Consider the following 11,411-nt stretch of genomic DNA (forward strand, 5'->3'; position numbering starts at 1 on the left):
AGTTGAAACTCTGGGTTTGTCTCTCAGGAGGCCTTTTCCTAAGTTATTTTTGGGAAAGACATTGTTGCCTGAGCCTCTAGAGTTTGCACGAGCACTGACCAATGGAAGCGCAAGTGCAAGCATCAGCCTAGGCGTGGCCCGTGTGGCTCCAGTACTTTTATGCGCTTTTGTGTGTAGGTGCAAGAGCCACACGGGCCACGCGACTTGGTAGTGTTCTTTTCCCTTTTATTTTTAAGGAGAAAGTTCTCCGTCGGGAGAGTGTACTGCCATGCCCAAACACAAGGGGGGCAAAATGACCGTCCTGCCCACATTAAAGGTGGATATGTCTGTCCAATTGATGCTTCGTTGCGCACTCTCATTGGCCCCCGTGCATGCACAGGGGCCATGCTCCCCCACAGAGAACTCTTGTCCTGTTTTTAATTTTTTTTTTTTTAGAGATCCATTGCTAGTGTAGGGGAGGAATCTATACGCACACCAATGAGTGTCCTATGATATCCACATTTTCAGAATAGGTGAGAAAAAATAAAAAATAATAGATGGGGAATCGCTGTCAGGCTGTGTAGTCCCTCCACCATCGTGGAGGCCAACGACAACAGATGTTGGCACATCAACAAGGGTAGGATTTTAGAATTTCATTGGGGGAGAAGGGTGTCGTCATTTTGACTCCCCTTTGTGTATGGGCACAAGTGCCACACAGCCAAGCATGGACCTTTTTTCCTAAAATATATGTGTGAGGAAACTGCATATATCTGCCTCCCCCCTCCCCCCCAAACATAATAGGTGCTAGCGTATGCTACGTAATCGGACAAGGTTCTTTACTCTACCCGTATAATAGGGGGGAGGGAAGGTAAGGGAGACTTGTAGGAAGGGCTTTAACGCTCCACATTCCACAGACAAATGGTTCCTACATATCCATTGTGGGATATTATGGGTCCCAAATGCCACTATAATTGCCACGTGGTAGCTTGATGAGTCTCAAATTCAGTGAACATCTTGTCCATGTCATCAACCTAGTCATGTGTCAAATTCTAGACCAATATAATGTATCCACATGTCATATTGCAATCCATTAAAAATTGCTTAAAGAAATAAGACTATTTGAATAACAAGGACCATTGAAAAAAGGAGAGAGAGGGCTTTCTCTCCAGTGAATGGAAAGATCTAATGAGAGAAACGAGAAGAGTCAGAGTCATCCAGCAAGTTCCACACCCTCACACTCCTTTCTTCCCTCTCTCATTTCTCTCATTGGATCTCTCCAGTCACTGGAGAGGATCTTTACACAGGATATTAAACCCTTTTCCATGGTGGGCTACAAGGTTGAGATGTCCAATAGTTAGAATGACATACCTTCTTATCCATCCTAATATGATATATTCACCAGTAAACTTGTCAAGTGAATTAAGGCCAGATCTTCTTACCAGTACCACTGAAAATTTGTAAAAATAATCTTAATTTTGAAGAAAGCTTCCCACCCTAGTAAGATAAACTCACCATTCAAGAAGATCTTCCGCTAAAGGGTTTTTAAAAATAATTTGAAAGTGATGTATCATTATGTCATTATCAAAATGCGTCATTGTTATGCACATATTTCAAGTACATTTGTAAAATGATAATATTTGTCCTCATTGGAAAAAAGTTGTATGTAATGTTAAAGGGGTAAAAAAAATAAGAAAATCCCTAACAGGTATGAAGTCTAGCTAATCAATGGCAAACAGATTCTTTGGATTGCAGGTCCAGAGATACACCTGCATCTCACATTTACAGATCTATATACCCATGAGATTTCAAGGGCTGTGCCCTAATTGATACACCTAATCACCATTATGAATGGAGAACCATGGACTGACTGACCCTGTTTCTGCCTTGGTGTTCTTGAGAGAGTCATTAACAGCCCTTAATTACTTGAATTCCTTTATATGATAATGAACATAAAAGAATAAGCTAGAGAGCTACTGACTCTGATTTTCCCAATATTTTCTTTTCCATGTCTCCACTTCATGCATGGAATCTTCCTTTTCCTTAAGAATTCCTTGAAGTGCTGAAGGATCAAAGGGAGGAGGCATGGTGCAGGGTTTCTTATTTGAAGGTTCTTTCACCATGGATTCCAACAAAAACTCCTTCTTTAGTCCATCTGCAGGGCAAGCCAATGCCTCCAAACAAATCTCATTGGCACCTTCAGGTACTGTGGGTTTATATTTCAAGAGATTACCATACTCATTCAGCAGGTGAAACATGTAGTCATACACATAATCCATCTTCATATCCTCTAGTATGAACTTACTTGCTGCCTTACCAATGGCCTGAGCCTGCTAAAATCCATGGAAGCTAATTAATAATTGTAGCTCAAAAAACAAACACAATCTGAATTATATTAGAGAGCTGCATCAAGGATATGTGGTTAATTGACCTCTTCTGTGTGATGGTTTCCCCAATCGACGGCATACTTAATAGACCTGCACTTATCACCGTCATCCCTCACCGGCCAATAATGATGCATAGGTATCAAAGCTCTTGTGATGAAGTCATAGTATTTAGGGTTCACAAGCAATGTGACTGAATCACAAGCTAGAATGTATTTCATACTAACAGACCATGCTATTCCTTCAATGTAGATCTTGTACCTAGTAGTGTAAATTATATTTTTGCAGAAGAAAACTTATTTCAGTCAGTCTTGTAGTAATCAACTTAACAAAATGTATGGGTAAGGTTTGAAAGAAACATATGGGTTCATTTGATCCCACTTCTCACCTGTGAGTGCACTGATTTGCTAGTTTTGATTGCTTGAAACCTTGTTTGCTTTCTTGGACCCAATCCTGCAAGTACTGTACCTATTAGTACTGTAGTTCCAATGAAGGCTCGGTTGCTTTGATACCACTGATATGAACTTGGGAGAACTAAACCCATAAACCAGCAAGGTGAAGGAACCCAAGACCATATCAGTCCACACCAAATCACTTCTGTAAATTGAAGAAGATGGTAATTAAGTATCACCTGGACATAGAGGCGAGCGTTCCATTCTTGTTTATCTGTGACATTGCATTTCAAGAGCTCTCGCCTGTTCTTGGACATGTTTGGATTCCCTTTCCAATAGGCATAAGGTTCCCTTTCAGTCCAGTTAGTTCTTCCATTGCCTTCCCTTAACTCTTCCAACAAAGAATCCCATGGCTTTACGTTTATCTCTGGCCTGCATCCACACCCAAACAGTTTTAATAGTACGATGACTGAGCAGAATCAACACTCACAAGAGAGACTATGTATGTAATCAAACAGAAGTTCAGAAATGATGGGCTATTTAGATCTTTATCAAATCAATCATATGACAGACAATGTATGGAATTTTCCTTAACCATCCAAAAATCTTAACCAAATTTGACTTGTTCTTCTCTTTTTTCTCATTTCAAAATGGTGTTCTAGACCCTGAATCTATTCAGAGAATGCATACCAAACACAGCATTAATTCTAAAAATAAAGCTCAAAGAAAGCAAGGAAGCTTGTGATACATACCAACCCCAGAAGGACCAATCAGGGAAAACAATATCAAATGACATATCATCCCCACAGTAATGAAATATGGCTGGTGGGATCTTGGCTTTGGATCCATGGTAAATTCCTGATGTGATCACAGCTTTATCAGCACAGTTAAACATTATATCCAAGTCTGGCAGCTTTCCTGGGTATTTCCTCAACAGTTGTAGAATCCCCCAAATGGTATACAGGTCTCTGGACTGAGATGGGGGCACATCCTTATATTTCTTCAAGTAGACTCTCCCATTTAGAACAACAAGCCTGAAAAATGCTTTATCTCTAATCCCCTCTACTGTCTCCCTTGATATTCCTGTATCTTTCCATGGCTTTAAATTTTCATGGATCCAACGAAAATACTCTGGGCATACTTGAGACTCTGAATCATCATTGTCTTCTGTTTTCGATGTCATCATCACCGAAGAACTTGCTGAACATATCTGTGTTAGGTTTGCAGTTGAGCAGTCCAGTGTGTTTTTTACTCTGTTTGTGTTTGAACTCCTTGAAAGTGGTGGAGTTCTATAATAATTACTTGTGTAATTTAGTATTGTTTCCAGCTTTAAGCCTCTTATGATGGACTGCAAAGACAATTCAGATAAACCATATAAGAGAATTGCTCTAACCATAAGATGAGTGCCAAAATTAGTAGTACAGAGGTTTTTGTAACTATGGTAGTGTGTTTAGGTAGTTGGATATACTTACAGCTTCAATCCAGAAGGAAGAAATGAAGGCAGTAACAAAGAGGAGGAGAAAGGAGAAATAGAAGACCATTGTTCTTGTGGCCAACATGTTGTTCTTGTTCATTGCTAACCATGAATTGAAGAAAAAGAATGAAGAAATTGGATCAGTACTATCTTTGGAGAGAAATTAAGTTAGAGATCAAGAACTAAAGACTGAAAATAGAGGAAGAAGAAGAAGAAGACCAGATTGGAGATCCTATCTAGGATCTCTCTCAAGAATTATTTTACATTTCATGTTCTGATTCCTTGAAAATGTAGATATTGAAGGAGTATATACCACGGAAGTCATATATAAACTTATTTAAATATCAAGTCAAAAAGAGGCCATAGCTTGCAGGATAGTGAAGGCTGTCTCCAAAATTAAGGATCTCTGCATCTGGATAATGTGGTTATCAATTTGAATGCGTTGGGAGGTGGTGCAGGACTGATAAGTCGAGAGTTTTAGGTCATGTTCAACCAAACAAAAAAAGGCCAAAGATTTCATACACGGCCGTGCAAGCGTCGTGTCCCCTCTCACAAAGAGTTAGAAAAGTCATAAACCCTCCACTCATATTTAATGCCTCGAAACTCCTACCCTCTCACATGCACGGCTTACACAGCCGTATATGAAAACTATCCCCCAAAAAAATAATAATTAATGTGTTTATTTACCAAAAAAAAGTATTATTACTGTGCTTTTGAAGTTTTAAAAACATTTTGGATTTCATTTCTCTATGTTTACTTTCAGCAAAAAAGGAGGACTAATTAATTTGCCTTCATGTTATATCTATGATTTTCCTATTAATTTGGATCTAAATAATAGATGATCAAGGTTTAGAAAATAAGTAATTGGATCCAAATAGGTATTGGAATTGGCCTGGATCAGCTCCGAAATTATTTTTTTTGTTTGTATGTATTCTCATAATAGATTTTGGTTCTAGAACGCATTCTAAGACCCAATTTTTCTTTATTTTCTTGTTTCAATGTGTTCTGAATCTAAAATCTATTCTGAGAATGCATATCAAACACAGCCTTAATGTACTAACCGTAGTTTTCACGTAAGGATTGGACAAACTAGATCTGCCAGAATCAGGATCGTTCTTGAAACACCGTAACTGATTGTTATGTACTTAATGGGGCTCGATCTAGTGTATGAGTACTAGATTAGGTCAGCCTAGAGTGGGATAGGTTAAATGATCAAGTACCTAACATTTGGTACTTATCTTCCTACCTGCCTTATTGGCAAGTAATGACCAAAGTAAGAAAAATTATCTTCCTACCTTATTGGCCAGTAATGACTAATGAGACTCAGAAAGTCAGAGAATCACTGGTGGTATTTCTTGCTTACGGACCAAACAGGACCTTTAAATATAAAATCTTATTTCTATACTTAATTGTCAATTGGTAATCATGTTTCATCCTTAAGAGGAGAAAAGAGTGGAATATGACGGAAGAAGTTAAAATGTGGAGTTGAAGTTGCGATTTTATAAGTGAGTGCCTTCTTCTGTTAAATTGTTTTTCTCGCCCTTCTTGGGAATCACTAATGTTCCCAATTTTTTTTGCCGTTGTGGGAATTCATTAACTAAAGCTTGAAAAGTAAGATTGGAAGAGAATTTAGCTCGTTTCCGTTGGGTTGTGCCGCACACATTTTTAGACGTGCGCCAAGATATATATGGCACAGCACAACCGTTGAATGTCCCCTGGGCTCTGGGCTCCCTGGAGACGATCCTGATCGCATGATTCTATGGACGGATCAGATTGGCTAACACCAATCTCGATACCTGGCCTGTATTGGTGGAATGGTAAAACAATAAAAGAACCTGACTTTTTAAAAAATCAGGTGCAAATCGTTGGATACAGGCCAATTTGTGCATGTTTGTATCGGAATGATATCAGTTTATGGGATGTTTGATACCTGATCCGATACTGTGCACTAAATTCATGATTTTGGTTTATGGAATGTTTGATACCTGATCCGATACTGTTTCCTAAATTCATGATTTTGAAACCTGATTGATGTATCCAATTACCCGCTCATGGCGGATGAAAGTGGACCTAAAAACTTGGAATCAGCTTGTTCGTGCCCAAATTTAACATAATTCAATCCAACACAGTACATATAGAATCAAGGTTAATCATAATTGGTTCCGATAAATTCTGAACCAAAATGGCTGTTCTCACCAATCTTCCCAATTTTCTATCCGATCTTGAAAACTCTAGCTGTGAAACGAGACTTATCTAGATTCTAGAGGGAGAGAGAGATCAACCCAACCACAACCTTAGGAACAGGTTTGCCCGATCATGACTAGGGAGTATCTGAATGATACCTCTATAGATATGTTTAGAATTTTATACCTACATTTAATTGCCCTTTTTTGGTCCCCAAAAACATTTAATTCGATTTTTTCATAATGATTTTTAATTTTTAAAAAATATTTGTTATCACTATTAAATTACTTTTGAGGATAAAACAAGAAACAAAAAAAATAAGATTAAAAAACTATTGACACCTTACCTTAGGGATGTTAATAAGAAAATGCCATCTGCAATGGACCAAGTTAGAGTATGGATGGCAGCTATTGCTCTTCATTCATCCGCCTCTCAATAGCTGCTACCGTCTCCTCCAGAGTGGTGTAGGGATAACACCACTGCTTACGTCTTCACCGGTTAGGTGAGTCTTAGGTCTCTGCTTTCTATCTCCAAGATTAAAAAAATGGGAATTTTTTTTCCCTTGGGGAAAATCGTTATAATGAGATTTCTAATATAAAAGTGTCGGATCTTTGACCTGCTTGCATTTGAGTTTGATTGAGCTGCTGGCACTCTGTATGAATGTTTTCGTGGCCACCCAATGCTTGCAAGTTAGTGAATTCACGATAGCAATATTGGCACCCGTATTTTCTTCAACCGTCTCTGGAGGGAAAACCCTGGATTCCGGCGGCTCTGATTTTTTTTGGCCTGAGTTTACCTCTTCTTCTGAGACGTTGAAGCCAAATCACTTTTGATGTTCGAGTGGCACTATTTGGCTGTGTCTGGTAATCAACTTCAGCCACTATTGAAAAAGAAAGAAAAAAATTTTAAAACAAAAATGCACACTTCTGCAGCTGTGTAGCGAGCAAGGGTGAAACGAATGCAATGCATAGGGCCAAAGAAGCAGCATGTGAATGATAGGTTCCCTTGTCTAGAAGGTCATCAGCCAAAAACGCAGCAGCAGCAGCAGCATGTGATTGATGGGTTCTCCTGTTTAGAAAGTACTCAGTTAAACGGAAAAGAGAGCATGAAAGAAGATTGAGATCCTGCTTATTTTAATCTTGGTGGTATTTCAGGGCCTTGTTTACCAGCAACTATCAGTGCCTACTGCAGCTGAAATAAGAGTTTAATGGCTGTAGGGGAGAAGTAATTAGTTTCCCCAATTCCACCTCTTTTTTTATTTTCTTAACTGCATGGATAACAAAATGCATGCTTGTAACGGGTCACAAAACAGCATTTCCTCGTCAAAAAATGCATTCTGCAATTTGAGAGTGGGAACTAGCAATTTGGAACAAGAATGTATGGCAAATGCAACCCACAACACAGGAGGAGAAAATGATCCAAAACCTGTTTGGATATTTTGGGGATCGAAATGATGCGGTACAGCCAATCCATATATGGGCATACAGCAACAGATACCGGTTATAGTACTGTGCATAAAAACCCTGGTCTAAGTGCCAAAACAGGATTACCAGTGCCTATAAATAGATTCGCCATCTCCATCAAGGGGAAAGGCATAAACAATTATTTTGAAGTTCTACTCTTCATTAAATTGTCCTACCCTCGAGTGAACATTTGAACCAATAATTTTCAGCCTTTTTTTTCTTACTCATGAAAAACAAGCATAATAAGTACCGTGAAGCAATTGGTTGGACATTGAAGAGTCTATATTACTTTCCTAAAACATCAACTACGGAATCAAAGCGAGACCCACATGGAAACATATCTACCCAAGCTTGTGAACATCCAAAACAACAAATTAAACTCCAAGCTCATTCCAATATCAGATGGCCCAGATTTTAGAGCTTCATCTAAGTAGCTCAATAAAAATAGCACAACAGAAAATAAAGAGGATGTCTTAACTTGATTTTCTATCTCTGAAACATGTCTTTGCAATAGCTAAGACCCATCAAAATTTGACTTCCCAAAACTAGAAAGGGGAAATAAAAAACCTGATACTAAAACAGACCAAATATGTGAACATAAGAAAGGAGTTACACGCTACTCCCCTAGGATTCTCCTCACTGATCACCAGGTATGCTCTTGATAATATCAGAATCCCCTGAAAAAATGAACATTACCACATCAGAACAGTTCAAGATTCAAATAAACAAGGCACGTAGTGTAGCCAGAAAACTTACCTGGGTCAATAATACTGAGGCAGCAGACACGGAAGTATTTTCCGCAAGCAGTACCCAGATCAACGTTGTCTTGAGAAAAAAATGGACCATGAGTTAAGAGACAGCAAAACTTGATGCATAGAAATATCGAATGCTACAGCCATGGTTAAGAAGAGGCTTCATGAGGAAAAGTGAACCAAATCTTTAGAATGTTTCTCCAACCTAGTTTTGGGTGATGGGAAAGAGACAGAATGAAATATAGGCAACAAGATGAGGCAAAAAATGGACCAAAGTTTAGAATGTTCTTTCCCAACTAGTTTTGGTTGATGCGGTAAAGAAGTTAAGGATGTAATGCAGTTGACAAGAAGACGAAAAAATGAACATTTTCCAACTAATTTTGTATCAACTACTAAAGAGGTTAGAATGCAATGTGGGTAACAAGTATGCAAATATCAATGACAACATAAGCTGTGTTAAATAGAAACTGGGGATCAAATAAATAACCACAGCCAAACATACAATAAATAAGTGTTCGCAATGATCATCAAAATTTTTATCATTTCCAAAGATGAGGGCCAATCCAAATGTTGCAGCCTCAATGATTTCAAAGTATGAAACGATGGTATAAGATGTTTCCACCAGGCAGCCCCTCTTAAGTGCCCTGAACTCATCAATGAATATGCAGCTATTCTGCTTCCCAAAACATACATCCTCGGGGAAAACCCTTAAGAGTTTGAAAGAATCAAAAGCAAACATGATCTACTAGATTACTGGTATAGGAAACATACTTCCATTAAAGTGATGCACTCCAACTTTCGACAACATTGCGTAGTACTCTATCTCTGATTTTCTAAGAGGAGGGCAGTTATTTGCAATGATGATTAGCTTCCCTGCAGAGAACAAATATAAACAGTTGATGTAGTTATAGCAAAGACCTAGTAACATGAGAAAAACAGTGAAAAAACACACAATGTATGTTTTTCGACAATTAAAAATGGACCGGAAAATTACAAGTAGTCACCAGTTCACCGTGTACTGGTATCCTAATAACAAGGGGCGTAGAAGTACTTTGATAACAATGTCATTGAAAATATTATTACTATTTCACTTTATTATTATACACAACTATTGATATAGCCATCATGTCCTAAGAACTGTATAAACTGGTTGAATTTCCATTTCATAGAAGAGTCTAAATACCATTGAAGACAGATTTTGACAATATTATATGTTTTCGCCTTTAAGCAACAATACACGGTAAATATATGAAACAATAGAACACGTTACAAGCATTTGACTACACCCAATATGCTATGGCTCCAGACAATACAGTGCAATCCAAAGTCCAAACCAGCAAGAAATACATAGGCTCCATTCAAGAACCACGGTTGGGTGAAAATTAGCAAATACATATCCAGACCAGAAAAAACGTAATTAAGTGTACACAGTCACCATTTTGTGTTTATCAGGAACATATATCCTCTTGAATACCACAAAGGTAATATTTACATCGACACTAAGTTCTTTTTCCTCAAATTGAAACAAACTACTTATAATTAGGCATTTCCAATTGCAAAAAATCTGAAGCGAGAACCATAATGCTAAGCAACAAATCCATGACAGTCTTCAACAAATCAGATTAGCAAAGACTAAAACCAAATGATGTTAGTGAAACCAACCTTTGGAGCTCCTTAGAGATTTGAGAACGGTCTTATATCCAAGGGTGTACTTCCCGCTCTTCATAACGAGAGCGAGCCGATTGTTGATGCTCTCATGAGTCTTCTTCTGCAAGAGAAAATAAGATAATAAAAAAAAATGTAAAATCCCAAAAGATATACAAATGGGAACAACGAACCATGAATTGAAAATTAAGGAAACAAATGCACTTCGTAGAAAACCTCGAAATGCAACAGATCCATAAGAAATCGAAGCTATGAGCAGGAGATCAATCGATACTTGCATTGTTAGAACAGCAAAAGCTGTAGAAACAATAGCCTAATCAAGTGCAATCAATTTTTTTAGCAAAGTGATAAAATTTATTCAATCGCATGGAACAACCGAGTAAAAAAACAGGAACAGAAATCAATAATAGAAAGGCGAGGAGAGATTCATAAGAAAGAGAGAGATTACAGTCTTCTTCGCGGTGACCATGGTTGCCGCTCCAACAAAACGATTGCGAAACCCTACTCTTCAATGGCGGCCGAGAAACCCTAAGCCTCGCAGCAGACCTTATTTATAATAGATCACCGGGTCATCGACCAAATTTACGGACCCAATCGCCCTTCTGCATCCAAAGTACCCACATAAAACTAGTCAGGCCCAGCTGAGCTCGGAGCCTTGGACGAATTTAGCTTGTCTCCAGGGAGCCCAGCACGCCCAGGGTGCTGCTAGCCGTTGAGCTGTGCCGCACACATCTCTAGGCATGCATCAAGATGTGTGCGAAACAGCTCAGCCGCTGGATGTCCCCTGGCAGCACCCTGGGCACACGTCTCCCTGGAGACGATCCTGATCCATCTCGGCCTGACAAATCTCAACCCTGACCCAGCCCATCCAATCTCAGCTCTATTATTTACAAGTGGGTCAAATGAACCATATTATTTACAAAATTAGCAAACTGTTATTGTCACAAAGGTTTGTTATTTTTTCAAATTATTATAAGTTATTTATTCTACTACTACGTAGAGATGATATGTCCATTCCAACCGTTGGATAGAAAGGACATCATCTAGTTTAGATACGTATTAAATTTTAGTATTTATTTCAATCAAATATTTATATTGACAAGATGTGTGCGGCACAGCTC

General features: G+C 38.5%; 2 protein-coding genes across 2 annotated transcripts; both read right to left on the bottom strand.

Annotated features, from left to right (window-relative positions):
- Window positions 1-1,911: 1,911 nt before the first annotated feature.
- On the bottom strand, window positions 1,912-4,127 carry LOC122670799 (O-glucosyltransferase rumi homolog). The gene is made up of 5 exons (XM_043867787.1): window positions 3,505-4,127; window positions 2,992-3,184; window positions 2,749-2,813; window positions 2,408-2,621; window positions 1,912-2,306 (listed from the first exon to the last, which is right to left on the bottom strand). The coding sequence occupies exons 1-5, from the start codon at window positions 3,936-3,938 to the stop codon at window positions 1,950-1,952; spliced, it is 1,263 nt and encodes a 420-aa protein (XP_043723722.1). The 5' UTR covers window positions 3,939-4,127; the 3' UTR covers window positions 1,912-1,949.
- Window positions 4,128-8,342: 4,215 nt separating this feature from the next.
- Window positions 8,343-10,883, bottom strand: LOC122671016 (60S ribosomal protein L30). Its single transcript, XM_043868094.1, has 5 exons — window positions 10,739-10,883; window positions 10,288-10,393; window positions 9,397-9,498; window positions 8,630-8,698; window positions 8,343-8,550 (listed from the first exon to the last, which is right to left on the bottom strand). The coding sequence occupies exons 1-5, from the start codon at window positions 10,757-10,759 to the stop codon at window positions 8,510-8,512; spliced, it is 339 nt and encodes a 112-aa protein (XP_043724029.1). The 5' UTR covers window positions 10,760-10,883; the 3' UTR covers window positions 8,343-8,509.
- Window positions 10,884-11,411: the final 528 nt, after the last annotated feature.

The sequence above is a fragment of the Telopea speciosissima genome, chromosome 8 (assembly GCF_018873765.1).
Source record: "Telopea speciosissima isolate NSW1024214 ecotype Mountain lineage chromosome 8, Tspe_v1, whole genome shotgun sequence".
In the NCBI taxonomy this organism is placed as follows: domain Eukaryota; kingdom Viridiplantae; phylum Streptophyta; class Magnoliopsida; order Proteales; family Proteaceae; genus Telopea; species Telopea speciosissima.

Coding starts and splice junctions, on each gene's coding strand:
- LOC122670799 (XM_043867787.1), bottom strand. CDS start 3,938: ATGATGACATCGAAAACAGAAGACAATGATGATTCAGAGTCTCAAGTA. Junction 3,185..3,504: donor GATTGGTCCTTCTGGGGTTG/GTATGTATCACA, acceptor GTGTGGATGCAG/GCCAGAGATAAACGTAAAGC. Junction 2,307..2,407: donor GAAACCATCACACAGAAGAG/GTCAATTAACCA, acceptor GGATTTTAGCAG/GCTCAGGCCATTGGTAAGGC.
- LOC122671016 (XM_043868094.1), bottom strand. CDS start 10,759: ATGGTCACCGCGAAGAAGACT. Junction 10,394..10,738: donor TGGTCACCGCGAAGAAGACT/GTAATCTCTCTC, acceptor TTTCTCTTGCAG/AAGAAGACTCATGAGAGCAT. Junction 8,551..8,629: donor CCTCAGTATTATTGACCCAG/GTAAGTTTTCTG, acceptor TCATTTTTTCAG/GGGATTCTGATATTATCAAG.